This window comes from Scaptodrosophila lebanonensis, unplaced genomic scaffold, assembly GCF_003285725.1.
Source record: "Scaptodrosophila lebanonensis strain 11010-0011.00,11010-0021.00 unplaced genomic scaffold, SlebRS2 tig00000163-arrow-arrow-pilon, whole genome shotgun sequence".
Classification (NCBI taxonomy): domain Eukaryota; kingdom Metazoa; phylum Arthropoda; class Insecta; order Diptera; family Drosophilidae; genus Scaptodrosophila; species Scaptodrosophila lebanonensis.
In genome coordinates, this window is record NW_022060598.1 from 556,769 (window position 1) to 578,766 (window position 21,998).

Consider the following 21,998-nt stretch of genomic DNA (forward strand, 5'->3'; position numbering starts at 1 on the left):
AACGCGAGTTTTGACCACTATATCTGCCTAAGAATGTGCCCTAAAATGATGATGATATTTTGTTATTCATAAGGGCGTATTGATCTGAAAAACAATGAAAATAGAATTTTTCAAATAACAAAATCAAAACAAGATTGAAATGAAAACAAAACTTCTTAAGCGAGGAAGTGGGGCGTGTATCGAAAAAAAATCAGAAACTTGTCTTTTCTCGGAGCTAGAAGAATCTACTTAGGTACCTTATAGATCCTTGCGTTCCTACAGACAGATAGACGGACATGGCTATGTCGACTCGTCTTGCCCAACTGATCAAGAATATCTACATGTACTTTGGGGATCTGCCACGCCTCGCTCTATGTGTTACATAGGCTCGTATTAAGCTATAAGCCCTCCATAGAAACCCTTCATATAAAAACCATTCAAAATAGTAATAATGAACTCGAAATCGTTGCTTCTCAGAGTTCCGTTCGCGTACAGTCTCTGAAGAGGAGGCAACTTTTTGCTATGCCTAAAAAGATCGAACGACGCTAAGTATATATGTATGTAGTATACTAGCTTGGCAGACTACGAGTGCTAGCCAGTTCGGCAGCTGGCAGCTCCTCACTCTGAAGTGTGACAATCCGTAGGCCACTCCAGCGTTCTAATATCTGCAAAAGCAGCCGCAGCAACAACAACCACAACGACAGTCGGGGTACGCCCGAATGCGAAGCCGTATCCGAGAGATACAATTAACAACCATAAACTCGACACGGCGGCTGCTGATGCTGCTGTTTCCATTGCTTCTCATATTGTTGTTGTTGCTGTTGTTGCTGATGCTGATATTGCTGTGCACTCTCTGGGCTTTTTAAAATCAAATACAATACAAATACAATAAAATATGTTTAATGTCAGTTGGAAAGGCGAAACCGCGCTCGGCTCTTTAGGGGCGGGCAGCGGCTAACAACCCCAATTAAACGGTTCGTTGGCAGAAACATGCGGCTGCTCTGGCAATGAGCGTAAAAAATCACACACACACACATTCACGCACACGCACACACATACACATATGTGCATACAGGCATGTGTGATTCCGGGCACGAGGGGCGACATCAGATTTTGGCAAAAGGTGTTTGCTTAGAAATACCCAGTAGGAATCGATTGCAGGCTAATTACTATATGGTCATAGAAAACGACGAAGATTAGTTTTTTTTTTTTTTTTTTTTTAATTGTTGCCTTATTTAATTAATACGAATTCAATGTTTAATGTTTGTTATTATTCAGAACTTTTTAAAAAACAAGTTCATTCAAAAGTCTTTGGTTCTTCTCAAAAGTTTAATGTCAGAAGAAGAATATATTAGTGATACTAGCATTCTGATTAGAGAAGCGATATTTCGATGATATGCTGTTTCTTCGTCCTACAAACTAGTGGAAATGATGATATAGTGAAAAAGTTATACAAAATAAAAGCAGTAAAGGGTTCTCTAGAGTGGGGGCCTCATAAGTACTGCATTAGAAATGAGGTTTACAATAATATGATTTAAAAATTCCCAAACTCAAAACCCATTGATTTCCTTTCTTATAGATATAATGTCAGAAGAATAAGTTAAAAAAGTGGCGAATAGAATAAAGTATATATATTTTGTATTGAAATTGTCAATTATATTTTTTATTTCATTTCCATTCGATTTTTGTATAAAATGTGACCTATTATTTATTTGCTTTTTATATTTACAATTATGTTATTTAAAGTTTTAAATTGACTCTACTTTTAAAATAAAAGGCAGAGCACCCCTTTTCAGAATCGACACAAACTATGTGGTTTATAATATTTATACTGGGTAGCTGCAGCTATACAAACGCAGAGAGGACATGCATGGCATGCTAACTATAAGATACTTTGAACCCATGACAGCAGCGTGCCGTGCACACCTTTTACACACACACACGCACACACGCACACACACACACATACACACATACACACATACAGATACACTCGAGCATCAGCCATTCATTCAATGCTCGTTTATACAATGTAGTGTAGCTCATCCATTGTCATCCATTTTAATTTACCTTCCGGTTTTCGTTTCGTTTTTCCTTTCACTGCGTTTTCCATTCGCTTGTCCGCTCACCCGCTCGCCTGCTCGCTCGCTCGTTCGCTCGCTCGTGTTGTCAATTGACGGCCATGACCATTTTTCCGAATTCGTCGCGCGGAAGTGATTTTGCCAGACTGACTTTTTTGTAAGGAGTTTCTAATGGGCGCGTACCCGGGCCACATTCCCGAACTCCATGCACACCTTTTGCGCAACTCTCCGATACGATCATGATTGATCTTCTGCACTTTTTTTTTGTATTCGGTTTGTTTTACAAATCGATTCGAATAGTAGTTGGCTGAATGGCGTGATCTCTGTAGAGCATGGTCAGGCCAAAAGTTGGCCAGTTATCCAGTTGTCAGCTGTTGATGCACCAATTTGTCTCATTGTCCCATTTGTTGTTTCGTTACCGAGAATTTCCCCTGTTTGTATACGCCGCCTATTCATAATATGAAAGGCGTTGCTGCCCATACTTGTAATAAATACGAGATTGTTCAGTTTGCTCAACTACATACAATTGCCTACCAGAATTGTTGACTTTGAAAGAAAGTCTATACTAGTCTTGTAGCTAAATATTTGATTAGTGTCCTAAATTTGTTATGTACAAACGTTGTTTTATCTATGAACTAAACGGGCAAAAATCCAGCGAATAGTGTGGAAAGCATTTTTTCTTGATTGATTGCTTAACCTACTGACTGTTCTATTTTTCTACACACAACTCCCTTGCAGGTTAAGGAATTTGCTATAAATTCTGCTATAAAGCTAAAAATTAAAGACTTCAAAAGCTGTTCCTATTTCAAACCATTTTTTATTTTTTTGAATAAGAACTGGTGAGAAAGTACCTAAAAAAAGTAGCACTTGAATGCATATAGGCTTACATTTATATGAGGAATTAAAACAGTCTAAGGGTACGGTCAGACATGCAAATTATTTCAACTATTTGACAAGTCGGTTTTGAGAAATAAACCCCAATCAAAATTTTTGGTAAAACAAAAAAATCGTAGAATTCTTGTTGGTATTTTTTTGAATCATATTTGATTCATTTATTTAAATGTAAATTTTTTTTGCATGGCTGACCATACCTTTAATAATAATTTCGGTTGTTTAAACCTTAAATTCCACTTCTTGTTTTATTTGATTATACTTATATTTTTAGGAGGGGATTCGTTTGATTGACGTGATTTCCGCACTTTCTGACAGCAATACCCATTTCCGCTCATCCCTAAACTAATTCCTAGTCCCATACCTAATCTAATCATTCACATTAGTCGGACATTAGTCGCCCATTTAAAACAAATCAATGAAAATAATACATTTGCGTGTACATTTTTTGATTAAAGTTATATTTACGATCTGAAAAGGATTGAATTGTGAGTAATACTTGAGAATGGGATATTAAAAGATATTAAAGCCTAGTATATGGGTCTTAAACTATCTGCGGCATAGAATACCTTTGGCCTTATCAGACATTGATAAAAAATATTCATGATTGAAAAGCACTCCAAGATTCTCAATAATATTTATTTATTTTTTATTTATTTAATTATCTATTTATTTTTTTGTATGTAATTGTTTTTTAGTTATTTATTTTTAAAACATTAAATATTTATTTATTTTATTTAAAAAAAATTAAATTTTTGTTATTTATTTTTTTTAGCTTGTATTTTATTTATTGATTTTTTATTTAATAATATTTTATTTGTTGATTTATTTACTGATTTTTATGTATACATATACATATGTATATATATTTAAAAAAAATGTATTTATTGAATTTTTTATTCATTGATTTTTTTTTATTTTGTTGCGATTAATTTAATTTAATTAATTTATAAATCCTGCTTTATGCGATGATTCGAACCGTTCTCCCATTGTGGGATTCCTGCTAGGTTTTTGAACTACGCCTGGCCCCAATGTTATTTGATGATTATTATATTGCTTAGATTGCAGTTTGCATATAACACGAAGCGCCCAACATACAAAATAGTTAAACGTTTCTACAATAAGTAGTTCCCTAATATGAATTGAAAGTAAAGTGGTGTTGGAGCTCCCTTAGACATTGAAGCGGCATACGAGTATGAATTAATCATGCAAGTAATCTGCCTATAAAGGAGGATGTATGTGTATGTGTAACCCATGCCATCACTAATGATAAGTCCTGTTGCCGTAAGCTGCATACATTATCAAATAATGGTGACAACTTTCACACACACACACACACACACACACACTGTTTGGATATCCTCGGCATCATACTTGGCCAACGGCTCGAATGACAAGAGAAATGAAATGCAAAACATTTTTTGATGCGTTCAGCTTATAAAATATAGATAAATTACTTCCTACTTTCAATTTATTTGAATTACCACGGCATCCTCGGCTAATGCTAATGCCATTTCATGGCTCTCTCTCTGTCTCTTATATTGAGGGTTCCTTTTCCCTTTCCTTTCCTTTGCTTTCCGTTCCGATACGATCCGATCCGATCCGTTTCTAGCACCGGATGCCGTGCACTCCAAGACAAACGACTATAGGAAGATTCACTTAGAGGTGCAACAATAAGCGATTGAGCGGCGACAAAGGCGACAAACTCATTGATTAATAAAAAGGTGCAAAAGAGAGAGAGAGAGAGAGAGAGAGAGAGGGGGAGAGAGACAGGAGGGAATCTCACAATCGGTTGTGCTGTTGAGCTGAAAGGCAAACAATTTTCAGCTACATGCCGCGGCTTTTACGGCCGGCTGTGAAGCCGTGATTCTGAACTTGACAAATGGGTTTGTGCCGTGTGTCCCACTGTGACGCAGTCGGTCAGCCGGTCAGTTAGTCAGCTAGCCGGCCGGCCGGCCGGCCGGTCAGTCAGTCCCAGTTTGTCATGCATGCCCGTTTAACTTCCTCTGCTGCTGCTGCCGCCGCTGCTCACTTCCTACTTCCTTCACAGCGGGACGCATCCACAAGATACATTTGCAATTTATTTCAAATACCAAGCAATTTCAATTGCAATATTTTCATGAATGGGACAACGGGTCGGCAAATTTTGAAAAACACGCACCTTGCCCATTTTTGTGGTGCTGTATATATATGTATGTATATGTATATGTGTGTGTATGTACATATATATATGTGTGTGTGTGTGTGTGTGTTTTCCATTGTACGTTTAATTGTTGCTTTTTGTTGAATTTGATTTGTGGGCGATGTTGCTGTGCAGGGCTTATGACACATTAGAACAAATGGCTCGAAGAAGGGTCGTCCTCAATGGCTCAATGGCACTGCTCTCAGCCGGAAGTGCGAGTAAGTGGCAGCCTGGTTTATTGGTTGCTGGTTGGTTGGTTGGCAGCTCCAGGCAGCTCCACATTGCATGTCAATTGTCGTTGCCGTTGCCGTTGCCCGTGACACTTCAAAGAATCACACGCTTCATTATATATTCATAAATGTGACACGGACCAGCACAGGCACCTCTCTCCCTCTCTCTCTGATGCAACTAGATGCACATTTTATTGGGTTATATTGGCATTCAACCAATTGCCATCCAAGCACCCACCCATCCACCCATCCACCATTGACATCGCAACTGACAACTGAGACAATTCAGACAAAACTGCGACAAAATGCCATCAAATGTCACAAAGTCACGCTTCATGTCGGCAGAAGTCGGCAATAAGAACAAAATATGAAAATATCAATTTTTGATTTGGCCAAGCGGTAGCAGTCTTAGCCGCCGTCTTACCCATCATTGCCAACTTTGACGTTGGCTGACAATTTTTTCCTTTTTTTTGCTTCGTTTGTTGTGTTGTGTTGTGTTCGCCTGACATGCAGCAGACAGCAAGTGGCTGTTTTGACAGCCCCGTTTTATCAGACCCTAGGCGGCACAAGAACAAAAACAAGATACAATAATACACAAGTTTCCCCATTCCCCCGAAACTTTCAGAAAAAAAGGCATTGCCAATGCTATTGACACCGGTTACCAAAATAACAAAAACCGAACCGAAAAAAATGTTACCTAAAAAAAATTCTCTATAAACTGAAGACTTAACGTTAATATTTGCTAAGAACATTGGCAGAGGGTAAAAAAAATATATACATATATACAAATTAGCCCAAGGTGGAGGAAGGAAGGAGGGGTTAGGCGTTAGTTATGAAAAGATGGGACGCGCGTATTAAACGCATTTGGACATGCAACACGCTACAGTGCGCTTCATGTGCTTATCCACACGAGGCATTCCCATCCACAGTCCAAGCTTGACATTTGTGGAAAAAACAAAAAAAAAAAATGTATGCATAATTCTATATAGCTCTTAGCAGAATCAAATACTTAAATAAAATATACGAATTTTGTTTCACCTTTCAAAACTAATTCTTAAGAAATTAATTTCTTTGGACATCCAATCTCACTTTTGTTTTATTTATTAAGATTCAAGGTGGAACTACCTCGGATATATACACAGCTTAGTTAAACAAAGTAAACCCTACTCTCGTATCAAGAAATATGAACTTAGTTGATGACATTTACAAACAATTTCATCTAGCTTTAAGATTTAAAGACTAGCTTGGACTGCAATCTTACTGGACCTATAGGTCTGTAGGAAAAAGTTAATGTTATAAAGCATTTAAAAATAACATCTACACATTGTTTTACAGTTATACACATTGTTTTACAGTTATACACATTGTTTATACAGTTATAGGTTAAAGGTAATTTTACCAAATTTGTTTACCAAGTGTCTTTTTTTCTCGCGATTTAGAAATAACTCGCTTCCTTGCGAACTTTCGTCCTTAATTGTTACTTTCCTCGAAAGAAAATAGTTGCTGGAAATAGTTTTCAAATCAAAATCACAGGTCCATTTAAAGTTGCCTTTTAAAATGCATTTTAAATTTGACTACAGAATTTTTAATACGTAAACTTCTAAATCAAATCAATTTTACTTTCAGTTCTGTTTAGAATTTGCTTGCGAAATGCATTTAAAAATTCTACTACAGAGGCAGAGTTATGCGTCATTAAAAGAATTCAAAATTGGATCAAACCCACTTCAATATCACACTTTCTTATATAATGCCTGACAATTTGAAAATGTAAATGTTTATAATAAAAGAGTCTCTTCTTTTTTCCTGCAGTGTAGAAACAATCTTTAGCTGCCTCACATTGATTGGGCAATGTTGTTGAGATAAGCAAATATTATAAAGTCAAATTTGTGTTTATATAGCGCATACAGACTTCGATCTTAAACAAAACAAATTGCTGAAAATGCGACCTCACATACTCGTATTGGTGGTATTCGTATCTCTGATGTTTATTCGCCTTTTTTTTTATTCGCGGTGTTTACTTCCTGGCTCATCCGATGGCTCGACGCTGACGTTGACGCTGACGCTGGCGTCGGCAACATGTGCACACGTTCCCAGACATTTAAGGCTCTCGTTCTGCTAGTTTCTCTGTTCCTTTTTGTATACCCTAACATAAGTTATGCCTAGCTGCATCTGATGTTTTTCGAATGAATACCTTAAAGTGGTCCCTCAAAGTACTCTTATAAATGAATCATTATATTAAGAAAGTAATTGGCACTTATACCTCTTATAGTATACACTTATACTCCCTACTAACTAGCGGTTTTGAAGTAATCGTTTTCTATAAAAATATGTTTTGTTTCAGCAAAATATTCTTTATATTAGTCACTTAGTACTTTAGAAATATACATACTACCCCTAAATAAACTGTTTGACAATGTTGCGCAAATCTCTATATACAAGTATATAAAACAGTTTGTCCTGACTGACTGATTGGTGATCAACGCACAGCCCAAACGGTAAAAGCTAGAAAGCTGAAATGTTCACTCATGTATCCTTTCATAGTGTAGGTGCCCACTTGGAAAATTCGAGCTCCAAAGGGGGGAAAACAGGCTCCAACGTTTGTATGAAAAATCTACAATTTTCATCTGGTTAACTTCAACTACTAGTTGATGATATTTTAAGGAAGATATGTGTGTGGCCATGGGAACAAACGGTTCAAAATTTTTTTTTAAATTATATAGCAAATGTTTTTCGAATTCGGCAGTCTTTGAATATTCTTTATAGTGTTTTTTGAAACAAGAAAAGGCTTGGCCGTGCAGGTCCCAATTGGTTCGAAAAAGATTTATTAGTATAGCGAATATGTCTTCTCTATGATTGTGTTCCACCATACACCACACATATAGTGTTGATTTGTGTCTTTAAATATTATTTATAGTGTTTGTTGAAACAAGAAAAGACTGGGCAATGTAGGATACAATCGGTTCCAACAAGAACGTGTCTTCAATTCAGGATTCTGTTGCACCATACTATATAGTGTTGATTGAAACAATTACTCCCAGATGGTATTTCTACAACAAATTTGTTTTTCATTCAGCAGACTTTTAAGAGTATGTATAGAGAGAGTGGAGTATGTGTGCGTCGGCTTAGTAGGGGCGGCCTTTCCTTTTGTTTTCTGAGTACGTTCACCTTGACTGACTGCGTCCACCAATTGAGTTTGGTATTGGATTGCCGCTGCCTGCACATGGTTGTTGTAGTTCTTGTTGTTGTGAGTAGTTGTTATTTTTATTAATAAACATCATAAAATTATATTTTCGAACTTCATATTTCAGTGCGCCTGCAATTGCCTGGTAGCGTGTCCTTTTATGACCTCAAGTTGTTTCTACTCGAGTTGGCATAGAGAGCTACCTACGATAGGCACTCCAAAAACAAGTGGGCGAGTTGCGGGTCGAGTGTGCGGTGCGTCCAAGAGACAGCCGACAGTCCCTATAATTAAGAAGCATTTTTTGTTGGCAGAACAGCTTCCCTCTTTCCATTGCATAGCTCTTGGGGTCAGATGATAGTTCACTTTGATCTGAGGAAATATGCTTATTTATTGCGACCATAAGCTATCATGTCTGCTTGATTGCCTTTAAAAAAATATATTAGCTTTATATAAAAATGTGAATCTATTTAAAAATGGAAATATTCTCTTATTTTTCTTATTTTTTACATTTTCTGTAAACTTGACTGAACTCTTTAGAAAGGGGTAGGTGTTAGCTTTCGAAGTCAAAACCGCGTAGTCCATAACCCATTAAAGGTACTTCAGGTACGATACAAATTTTATTTGGGATTTAATGATTCGAATAAGGAATATTTTGCTGAACTCGAGAAAAATCAAACGATTAACTAGTAACTTCCTTCGAAAATTATAAATACCATTTATACAATCCATAATCTGTATTTTAATGAACCCTTAATTAAGACATAGCTCGGTATATTAATTTATTTCTGTTTATAAAACGTGCTACCTTGTCTTCTCAATCAGACGACTTAGCAATATTATATATCTGCATATACTAAACTGATTCATCTTTAACTTAAAATACTTGGAAAAAAAAACTATTTATTATAAGTTAGCAAATATTTTTCGATTCGTCTTGAATCTTCTCGATCGTGCAAAATAGTTTTCCCCTTTTTTTTGTAGCATTCATATACACTATCAAAAAAGCTAGTTAGTCGACTTAAATACATTTTTTGAATACGTGTACAGCAAAGTTTCAGCATTATTTTTAAAAACTTTTTTCTTTCCTCAAAATTCCGACAAATTGACAATGAATTTTCAAAGATATCCTCCACTTTTGCCTTTAAACCCTTTATAACTGAAATGAAGAGTGAATAACGGATCGATATAGCTGTTCTTCCTTTTTTATGGCACAACTGGCTGCACTTATATACAAGCTTATCTTTAAATCAGTCTGTAATATAGGTGTTCTTTGTTTAGACATGATAATCAAAGATTTCCTCCTTAGACTTCCTTAGTCTTCAAATCGATCTTGACTGTGATGAGCAATTTCATGCATTTAAGTCGAAAAATATGATTAGTATATGATATTATGTGTCAGATTAGTTTTAAGCTGACTTAACTCTACTGTTAATTCTAGAAACTAAAATAATCTGATGTCATAAAAAGTGGAATGCTTATAATTAAATATTTTAGGATATTCTCGAAATATTCTTTTACCAATCAAAACGTTTCTAGTTCAAAAAAACTAAATATCATTTTTACGAAAACAATTTTCATTTAAAATATGAAAAAAATAGATACATATTAGTGTCGAACTGGGGTATGTGTATTGTCTAACTTGCAAAGCTAGGGAATTTCTTGAAAACAAGCAAATGATTTAAGTTATTAATTACGCTAATGCTATCAATATTAAAGTGTTTAAACCAATCTAAGTTCTATTAATGCACATAATAGTTTGTTAGTAAACGACAATTTTATTTGAGTTTCAAACTTATGAATCGGAATGAGTTTGTGCGCAAATTATTTGCCTTAAAGTAACAAACAAATTAAAGGAGGAAAGAAATTCTCTACATTCTCTCTTAGGCTTGCTACCAGATTCCATTCTTGCTGCTCTCTTCTTCCTTAGATCATTAGCCATAGAGTAACAAATAAATTATAGCGAAAGCAAAAATACAAGTAGATAAATCTGATACCAGATTCTGTAGATAATACGAGTATAATATTCTTCTTCTTCAGATCATTAGCCATAGAGTAACAAATAAATTATAGCGAAAGAAAAGATAGATAAATCGAGTCTATTACTGTCTTGGGCAACCAGATTCTGTAGATAATAGGAGTATACTATTGTTTCATAAGTGCTGTCTTCTTCTTCTTCAGATTATTATTAAATTATAGCGAAAGAAAAGTTAGATAAATCGAGTTTTTTACTGTCTACCAGATTCTGTAAATATTATGTATATATTCTTCTATTCATGCTACACTCTACTCCAAAGTTCTTGTTTGGTGTCAGATCCCTTCTCATATAATCAAGATTAACAAAATATTGGATTGAGGTTTACGCTTTTGGTCGTCCTCCTAACTTGACAGCCCATTTTGAAGTACTACTTATATTAAGTATGGGGTTGGGAATGGAGTTCACTTGCATCTGAGTAGTAGACAAGAAAGAAAGGCAATAACTCTGCAATTTGTCACACAACCTTTCACCCACAAAGAGGGACAGAGGGACAGAGAAAGAGGGAGAGAGAGAGAGCGAAGCAGGTTGAGGGAGGGAGAGGGTAGTTGCTGTCAAAACATTTCGTGGAAATGTGTGAGGCAATTAAAAGCAAATTTGATTTGAAAATCAGCAAAGAAAACACAACCAACCTCCTCCTACACATATCGGCCGAGAAGAAAGAAGCCAAAGACGCTCTCTAAGTCAAAGCCGTGTCTGAGTCGGAGTCGGAGTCTGAGTCTGAATCCCAATCCCAGACGCAGTCGCAGTCTCAGTTGAAGATTGCAGTCGAGCCGAGGGTATTATCATTTAATGGCATAACATAATGAAATTGTATTTACACCAATACCTATATCTCATATCGGTTGTGTTCTGTGAGCATGTGTGTGTGTGTGTGTGTGGCTAAGCCCCTGATTTTGGCAGAGAGTTGGACTAAGCCAATGTTACGGCATTGTAAGCGAACCAGCCAGCCAGCTATACTCGTATGTGTTATAAGTCCAAGCCAAAAGGTGCAACAACTATGAAAACACACACAGGCACACACACACTCACTCACACACACACATGTACACACAATTATACACTCAACAATGCGCATTATTTCCAGTTTGTCACCTTTTCGTATTTCGAATGCTGGCAGCGCTGTCTGTGTCTTTGGTGCGGTGCGGGGTTTTTACGGCTGCACTTTGAAAACCAAAACACATGTTTAGTGAAATCGTTTGGAAAATCATGCATGCACACACACACACACACACACACACACACACACTTAGAACACACTCGCACACGACAGTTTTTCACAAATTTTAGTTTAATTGGGTTTGTCCATAATCGTTGCATCGAACCCTCGGCTTATCTCGGATAATGCTGTTTGCCAAATAAAAGTATTTTCCATTTCTATTTTTGTTATTTTATGTCATGCTATTTTTGTTTTTGTTCACAGCTCCCCCTCCGCCAATCCGCCACTGTTTCCTTTCTTCCCTTGCCCAGGCCCTTGCCCTTTCTCTTTCCATTTCCAATTCCAATTCCATTTTCATTGATGACGACGGCTTGGGCGACTGGTGGGCTGGGACTGGTTTTCCCAAGACTTTTCGCACAGGTTGACCAAAACGGGCATTTCTTCTCTTCGCATTTTTTTTATTATTATTATTATTATTATTTGTTTGACAGCAGGTCCCTGTGTTTTTCGCATTGTTCAGCCATCATTTTAATTGACAGGCCGTAGAAAGAAAATTTGAGTGCGCAAGTGTGGGTGTTTGTGTTTGTTCCTTAAGAGCCCAATTCAAACAAACAATTACAGAAATGCATTCGCAGATATATAGTAGCATGTATAAATAAATAAATACATATGCTGTTTGTGTAACTAAGCTCATGTTATTCCATTATTTATGCCCTTTTTTGTTTCTTTTTTTTAAGAACAGTATTTGCCAAGATCGTATAGTTTGAGGTAAGTAGGCACTAATTAGCAAGAGGGTTTCATATATGGTATACTTTTCATTTAGATGTAAAACAAAAACAATGCCAAGTCAAGGGAGGAATCAAAAAATACCAAATTCGAGCTATAGAGCGTTCAAATAGTTTTTATTTAAGTTCTGCAAACGGTAGTTTCAAATTAATTCAAATTGTTTCTAAAAGTCTAAAGCTCTACCAAGGCGCTATCTGCGGTAGAATTGATTTAAAAATAAGCCTGATATTTTAAGGGTGAGGCGACGTAGATTGATGTGATGTCTTGGTCCTGGCTATATTAAAAATGTGAATGTGTCAAGCAATTACTTAAAATTATTATATTTCTTGTATTCTCCTCTGAATAATTAGTCCATTATTGGACTACAGTTTAGGATAAGGACAAAATAATTAGTAATAGGATTTTAAAAGCACTTTTAGGAATCTCGATGGCTTAGCAGTAGAGGCAGGGTCTTTTTTTATATACCCGTAATAACTCTTTATAGATCAGTCAATTACTTAAAGCTGAAATTTGTTTTCTTTCAACAAGTTGCTATAAAACAGACCTAACAAGTTATTAAAGCAAAAAAGCTATACATAATGCGTTTAGTTGAGTTGGGGAAATCCATTTTAGTTATTTAACTAAAATATAAATATAAACTAAAATATAAATATGAAATGTGTTTGGCCAAACGGAATAAAATCGAGCAATTGCCTTAACGGATGGCATGGGAGATTATAAATGGTGTCACATACAACGAGGAGGTCAGAGCTTGGACTAATTGCCAGAGCAATTATGCTGTGGAAATTATCTGCCAAAAGCTTGACCTCTACTGTCAACAATGGAATTGGCCAATAGAAGAGGAAGAACAACGCCAGATTATACAATTAAATAAACATTCACTGGCAACTGTAGGGATAGGCGTTTCTATCCACACTATTGAGATGTGGAGTACGAGTAAATGCCACATAAAGGCAGCTAATACATAATAAACAATCTTGTAATCGATTCCGAAGCTTGTACCGCCCATGAATAAAAGTGTTAGATGCAACTACAACAACAAAGATCGGTACTTGAGAGGCATTCTAGATCTTGCCTGTCTTGCCGTACTCTCATCAAAGCCACAAAAGTTGTGCACTACTTGGTGAAGGGCATTAGTACCAGATGAAGGTCTGGATCTATTTGGCTATTATTAGAGCTCGATTGGGAGTTTTTATAGCTCAGATCTGTCATTATAAAAAACTGAATTTAGTGGAAGGGTGATAATCGGACTACACCTGTTTTTAAATAGGAAATATGAAGCTATCCTCTAAATTGCATTAAAAAAACTGGACACATCCTTAGTAAATCGTATTTGAAAATTGTTTCTTAATTAGCTCAATGGCTTTCAATTTTTATTTTTATAAAATAATATCAAAAATATCTAAATATATAAAAAAAAATTATGCCAACACTTTTTTAGGTTTGTAACCAAATAGATTGCTGCAAATGCAAATTTATAGCATAAACTTCTAGTGTTTTACAAATGATCACCTTTTCTTTTTGTCGTTATAAAACATTGCATTTAATGGAAGAATAATAATCGGTTGTCGGGCTTAATCGGGACTACAGTTTTTGTTAAAGAGGAAATATAAAGCTATGCACTAAATTGCATTAAAAAACCTGGACACATGCCTAGTAAATACTAAGTGAAAATTGTTTCTTAATTAGCTTAGTCTTTAGATTTGTTGTTTTTGTAAATGTTAAACAAATATATATATATATATACATATATATAAATAAAACATAGTACCTAATAGCGCTTAAAGCAAAACTATGTCAACACTTTTTCTACCTTTCTATCCAAATAGATTTATTCAAATGCAAATTTATAGCAAAACTTCTAGTGTTCTACAAATTGTTTAAAGCATGTATGTATTTATGGAAAAAAGAAAGAAAAAACCATTCACCCCTTTGCCGCCGGCACTACCAGCGGCGAAGTAAAAATTATTAATAGAGAAGGGAAAAAATGCGATATAGTTGTGTGTTCACACGCCGAACACGGCGAACATATGTTGGTTGTGAGGGCTTAGTGGTGGCCGAGGAAAAGGCTGTTTTTGATACTCACTCATAGACTTGTTTGTTGTATTCATAATCCTGCTGCATGCAATAATCCTGTTGGTACACATTATTTGTATAATAGCCGCAATCCTCGAAGTAACCGCAGCTTTGATTGTAATTGCTCATAATTGAAGCGGGTCCCCTGTCGACGGGTATGGGGGATCAGGAAAAAAAATAAGGATACTGTCGATGGAGAGGTGGAGAGATGGCGGATGGCGAATGGATACTCCTTGTACGCGCAAGTGAAGGCAACACTTGTTGTTGGCTCTTTCCTTCTGGATTTGTTTTCAATTATTTGCCATTAACTGTCATCACATTTAATTGATTGCTTCAACTAAGGCCGCCCGCAAATTATTTGTTTACCAATCGGTTTTTAATGCACGATCACTTTATAATTTGTATGCCCAGTTGGCGGCAATACCAATGGCAACAACACACCCAGTGGCCAATAGATAGAACTTCAATTACCGCCAATATGTGTGATTATAAGATCATTGAGTTGCGAGTGGCGTGGAATTGTGGATTGCGCGTCGCGTCGCGTAGCGGCTGCTTTGATTTAATTATTTATAATGCAGATGCCAAGTTTTTGATTCGCACACCGATTGCCACTCCAATGGACGTGACAATAGCGAGAGAAAGAGACAGAGCGAGCGAGAGGGAGGGAGAAAGGAAAAAAAATCACTGCATTTCAATCGCCAGCGATCGATTGCTTGACTCTCGCTTGAACTCGCACTAAAAACTTGGCCTGGAGTGTTTTCGTTGGTGGGAATTGAAAATGATTTGGAGTGGCGCTGGAGTGCTGGCCTGCTGGCGTGTGGGTTGCGCGCTTTTGACTGTTGGCTGCCGTTGCGATTTCAATAAGCCATAAAAATGCCAGAGCCGATTTACGCACACACACACACACACACACACTCACTCACACAGCCACACACACACATACACACACACAGTTGGACAATGTTGGGGCTAATGCGAGTAAAACAGGCAACAGATGCAGATACAGATACTTGTACTACCGATACTGATACTGATACTAACAATAGGTTGCAGATACGCATGCGTTCTCCTTATCTAACGCTATCTCGCTCTGTCCACTCCTCTGCTCTCTCACTCTGGCACACACACGCACACACACTCGCACGCACGACGCTGGCAACGATCGGCGCAGAAACAAAAAAAAACATCAAAACAAAAACAAAAAATGACGCGAATGACGCTTTTCTGCAATTTCTTCAGCCGTGTGTAATGCGTTCGAGGCTTTAAGTTGTATTGAACCAACGGCGGCGGTAAACGCCACATTCTGGCACCGGATCGGTCATACACCAACACGAATACACACTCACACACATACACACACACTCTGACACCTTAAATGCCACAACAATCGCTTATTAAAGTCAAATAGGTATTAAAAAAAAGCTGAGAAAAATAAAACTGAGTTAAACAAATAAAATAAAGTGTGAACGACGCGTTCACGTCGGACTCCGACTCCGACCTACCGATAATGTTTGCATGGGTGAGAACATACACATGTACATATGTGTGTCTGTTTGTGTGTGTGTGCTACAGATATCGACAAATGTATACATATATTTGTATATTGCGTCCAACGCGTCAGAGAGATATGTACGTTTAACGCTGATTCTAAGTCTGGGTTTTGCTTATGTTTGTTCTTGTACCCTTTTTCGATTTCGTTGCCCTGCTTGTTCCTGCCACAATATGCAACAGTGGTACTAAGTATGTTGATATTTATTCAAAAAAAAAAAAGAAAAAAAAAAAAAAAAACATCACCCAAACAAGGTATTCCAAATAAAAGGAACTGTTTTAAGAATTTCATCAAATAATCTGAAAAATAGGTTTGCCGATTTGTTATTTTTCAAATTCAAGCTAAGTACAAAAAGCTCTTGATTTGAGCTGAATAAAAACTGGACTTGAACTACTAATTGGATTTTTGTCAAGCCATAACCATAATTTAAATCTCGCTTAGAATATTTCAATATCTTTGGCAGATAATCAAACATCAATGATCATTGGCTGATGAAAAACGAACGAAGCAAACGCACAAATTAAAAGGAGTGTAAAGTTAAAGTCGTTCAAGCACGACTCCCGAATACCCTTCTCCCACCTTTTCCGACGCTACAGCTATGCAACTAAGAAAAAAAATTAATAAAATTTATAAGGTATATTGAGACGATAAATGAAGCTTTGGAATAACATGAGGCATAGACAAAACTCGTTAATACTAGATTTGCTTGAGTTACCTTCATAAAGCAAAAGTTGTCGTATTATAAGTGGTTTTTCCACGGTTTGTTTGCAATATTTTTCAACTTTTATTACACTTTTATTTTGGGTCATCATTTCCAAAAATAATTTCCAAGTGGTTTAAACGTTCCTTAACCCTTAATTCCGCATCTTTGGTAACAGGAAATAAGAAGAAGATATATAGTACTGAGGTATCAAAATCCAAAATTGATTGAACTGAATAGAATGTAATGTTCTTAATAATTTCGTATAGAGATAAGAGTAACAAGAAACACAGCGATCAGGCCGATATTGATAGAATCAATAGTTTTGAAGCGTACATAAAATGTAAAATGAGTTTTTAATTTTGAAATCAGTGAACATAAATATTTATACCCAAAGGGAAAAAGGGTATACCAGTTTTGTGCGAATGTATGTAACACACAAAAGGAGGCGTGCATATATATTCTATATCAGTACAAGTATGTCAAGGCGAGTCTATGTACTCATGTCCTACTGCCCGTCTGTATGAACGAAAGGATCTCAGAAAGTACAAGGGCTAGAATTATCAAACTTGGTATCCAGGTTCAACTAAACCCTAGGCAGGTCAAGTTTGTTTATTTTTTCTGATGCACTCCGCACTTCCCTGCTATTAGTGTTCTTTTGTAACTCCCATAGTTCTTGGAATTGTTAACATCCAGTTAATTTATTAAATTAATTGATTTTTTTTAGAATAATTTTTAAAATATATATTTTTGAATTATTTCCGTTATTTGTAGGAGTGGACTCTAGCAATCGTTTTTTGTTTCGCTTAAGCTGATCGATTTTGGGCCTTGCTTTGTTGGTAAGTAGAGAAATTATGATTATATTTGTATAAATACATTTTGAAGCTATGTATCATTTTTTTGTATTGCTATAAATATTTAATTGCGCCACTAATAGCTCTGACGAAAAGGATTAACAATCACAGATAAATAAGCATTATATTATAAATAAGCACTACAAGATATGCCATCGCTGCAAGTTAAAGACAGGATTTCGTGTTTCAAGTTTTAAGCGAAATATTAATTTGGATACTAATACTTTTAAATTGCTTAGATATTTTATTTAAAAGCAGAAAACATAATATTATTATTGTTGCCTAAAAGGAAAAAGGTTAATATTCTAAATGTTCACCCTTAAAACGTTCTCCCTCTTACCAATATATCTGTGAACACTGTGCGAAAATCCAAGTCCGTGTTCGCTTAAACCATTCAAATAAAGAACATCAATATGAACGGCCATTTGATTATCGGCCCAACTGATTGTACGGACGAGTATATGGCTTTCGGCTTCTACTTCAACTTCTGCTTCGATTTCTGCTTCTGTCAATTCAATTCAATTCGATTCGATTGGATTCGATTCAACGCAGTCCAGTGACTTTGTAAAATAATAATGCCCCACAATATTATTATTATGATGATGATTATTGCGGCGATTATGTGGCGCGTATGCGTGTGTTTTTTTTCTTTCTTTTTATTGACAAACAGTATCGGGATGGAAATCGAAATCGGGAGTTGTGCCATAAAACTCCCGTGGAGAACAGTGCACGGGCTATCGAGGTGCGTGCTCGAAACGCTCTTAGCTGCCACTGCCACTGCTTTATTTGTACAACTCGTTGTGATATCAATTGTGATATGAATGCCGTGATAATGTAAACGCTGTACAACCTACATACGACATCGAACTGGGGGGTGGGGTTTTGCGGAGACCTACGGGTATGGGTCCGGGTGCTAGTACGAGTATGGTTATGGTTATGTGTTCGGGGGTCTTGTTTATTTGACTTGCTACCTTCATACTCGTACATATTGAAATTTGTCCCGTGTTCGATCAGCGATTATGATTAGCCCCATGCTGGATCCAAATAAATACTGTTTGCTTCCGAAATGGGTTCATGCAGAGGTGATACTAGCGAGTATATACATACAATGTCATAAATATTACAAGCTGGCAAGTAGATCAAAAAATAGTACGATTTGTATAATTGAAATATTGCCCTAAATACTCCTATCAAAATGTTGAAATAAAGTATAGAATACATAATCTTATAGCTTAGCATAAAAGCCGTAATATAGAAGCCCCTCAAACACAAATTTTGTTAATACACGCAGAGCAAAAATTTTAGATTTTAAAGCAATTAAGAACAGTGCTAATTAATAGATAACCCATTATTTCTCAATTTCAGTACATTTTTCAATTCTTCTTTAGTGAATGCTCTGAAATAATTTAGTTTAATTTCTGGATTTGTTTCCTTTTACTATACATATTCCCTGTATCCGTAGGGTAAAAAGGGGTATTAAGTTTGTGCAAAGTTCATATGGATAGATAGAATAATTTCCGACCCCATAAAGTATATATATTCATAACCAGCATGAAGAGAGAAATCTATCCGTCTGTCCGTTTGGCTGTCCGTCTGGATGGACATCTGGATTTCAGAAACAGTTGATATATAGACGCTCCTAGTCCCTAAGCTAAACGAGTTTTTTTTTTGTTTTTTTTAATTTCCCTTCCCTCTCCCCGCTAAATGTTTTTTATCAATACTGTCCACATTTTAAAAGGTTCACACGTTATATATATGTAATATTTCTATTACATTTTGTTAAAAATCTCATCCAATTGGGTCAATTCTAAGAAAAGTTATTTGCGAAACAATTTTACACCAGTACTACAACGATAAACTGTAGCATCAAGTTCGCTCTTCTTCTTCTTCTCTTTGCTTCTGAATTTTGTATGGGTGCAGGGTATTTCATTGTCGGTCTTGCTCGACTGTAGCATTCTCTCTTGTTTTTATATTCAAAATCTATGTCGACTCTCTAGAAATGAAAATCAGCGTACTCCTGGGTGTAGGGTATTTGAAGGTCACGGCAAGACTTCACCGTTCCAGTTGTTGGAACTATTGAGTTGATTTATTGTAATCATAGTACGAGTAGTATTTGAAACATGATGTCATATTTTTTGGGTCCTCTTTTATACCCTGTACCCGTAGGGTAAAAAGGGTATATTAGGTTTGTGCAAAGTATGTAACATGCAGAAGGAAGCATCTCCGACCCCATAAAGTATATATATTCTTGATCAGCATGACAAGAGAAATCGATCTAGACATGTCCGTCCGTCTGTCCGCCCGTCTGGATGAACGCGAGGATCTCAGAAACTATATAAGCTAGAATAACCAAAGTTGGCATCCAGATTCTTCTATGTATTTTTTTTTCGCTCTTCTTCTTCCTCTTTTTGCTGCTGCTATGGGCGCATATAACTCAGTGACGGAAGTTTACCTGGGTACAGGGTATTACACTGTCGGGCTTGCTCGACTGTAGCGTTCTCTCTTGTTTCTATACCATAAAGTTTTTTCAATATATTGATACAAGTTGAAACGAATAATTGTACCTGAAATCTGCATCGGAACATATGAAAATATTATACATAAGCGGTCGTACTAATAGTGCTTATATGCTTCTAAGTATGATATATCTCCATGCATAACTAATTTGAACATTCTATTTGGCGATCCCTGCTCAGTGCCCTACAAAGAGACCGATGGTGGAGGTCCGAGAGCCGAGCGCCGGTAGCGCTGTTAAGACTGCGTTGGCGTTGCAACAACACTATCTGAAGTTGTTATCAGATCTGTTCACAGAGAGAGAGAGAGAGAGAGGGAGAGTGAGAGAGCGGTGCTAGAAATGGTCGGCCCCCAGAAGGCAGACCAGCTATCACAGCTAGCCGTCCCTATCGCGCACTGAGCCCCCATCAGTGGCTCTTTGTTTATGAGCTTATCTGATTGTTTTGTAGCGCACCTATGGCTGCCGCTACTACAACTATATCTACAAGTATATCTACCGATTCGTACGTCTAGGGCTCAGGCTAGGGCTATATCTCTGATATCCTTCTATAGCTCGCCCATTCTGGCCTCCATTTAGCCGCTGCTGGGTATGTTCAGCTCGGCACGCGGCTGGTTGGCTATGATTTATGGCTGGCTAATAAATAAATACATAGTTAATGGAAATTGGAATTGGAGAGCGTTTTGTTTTGTTTCTGTTCTGTTCTGGGAGGGGCATTGTGGGGTAGCCGCCTATCAAAATGTTGTTTCAAAACATTGACAGACACTGTCTAATCTTGTCAATCTATTGTGCAATGCTGACCGATATTCGAATGTTGTTATTTACAGATATTGGTCTGACATGCAAATAATTTGCATACAAACTTTTTTGCAGTCAATCTTTTGGAATAAAATTGAAACCCAGGACATACTTATAACATTCTTAAAATGTTTTGTTGATTATCTCGTTTTTCGATGTGAACAATTCTATGTTCTAATATTTTGCATTTAAATCAAATAGGAACAACGCAAATTTAACTAGAAACATTTTTAATTACTGATTTAAAAGTGAATAATATTGAAAACAAAGAATACATCTTTCTCTTTAAAGTGTGTCATGCTCAATTTAATTTTAAAACATATTTAATTTTAAACTTTTTCTCAACTTCAGTTTGAAGTATTTGGTAGTTGAGTTAAATTTAAAGTAGAAATATATTAATATTTAATATTTTTAATAGTAAAATCGAATTTAAAAAAATGTAAAATAGAGATAAATATTTACTAGAATAAAATATAAAAGAATTTAAAAAATTACTTTCTGATGAAAATGTTCCTTATACATAAATATATGAGTATGTAATTAACATTACAAAATAGCATAATTAAAAAAACTTAATACAGTAGAGAACACAAGAAAGTGTTTAAACTATTTTATAATTATAAAATAGAAACATTTGGCGTCCACATGACCACTGTGACTAAATATCGTCTCAATTTAAATATAATATATTAATATTAAGCCCACTGTGGTGAAAAATCTAACGATTAAAGAACTTAAATTTATATGTAAATATTTTAATTTACATATGTTTTTTTATGAGTGTACAATGCGAATGTTGTCTCAAAAAAATATCTTGAAAAGTACCAAACTTAAACTTAAACTGAACTGAAATATCTCACCTCAGTCAATATTTTTATTGATTTTTTTCCAGAAGGAAAAATAATTAACTGATAAAGATATGTTTTATTTCTTCGTTGATACGTTGAGTGCTTCTTGAAGCCTCCTTTAGAATTCCTGTAAAATTTTC

At 36.0% G+C, this 21,998-nt stretch overlaps 1 protein-coding gene across 1 annotated transcript in view; it reads right to left on the reverse strand.

Annotated features, from left to right (window-relative positions):
- LOC115629742 (homeobox protein vnd) overlaps positions 1-15,426 on the reverse strand; it is a 32,557-nt gene extending 17,131 nt beyond the window's left edge. Inside the window, exon 1 of the mRNA XM_030526276.1 lies at positions 14,608-15,426. Within this exon, the coding sequence (XP_030382136.1) occupies positions 14,608-14,726 (119 nt within the window). The 5' untranslated portion in view covers positions 14,727-15,426. The remainder of the gene's footprint in view (positions 1-14,607) is intronic.
- Positions 15,427-21,998: the final 6,572 nt, after the last annotated feature.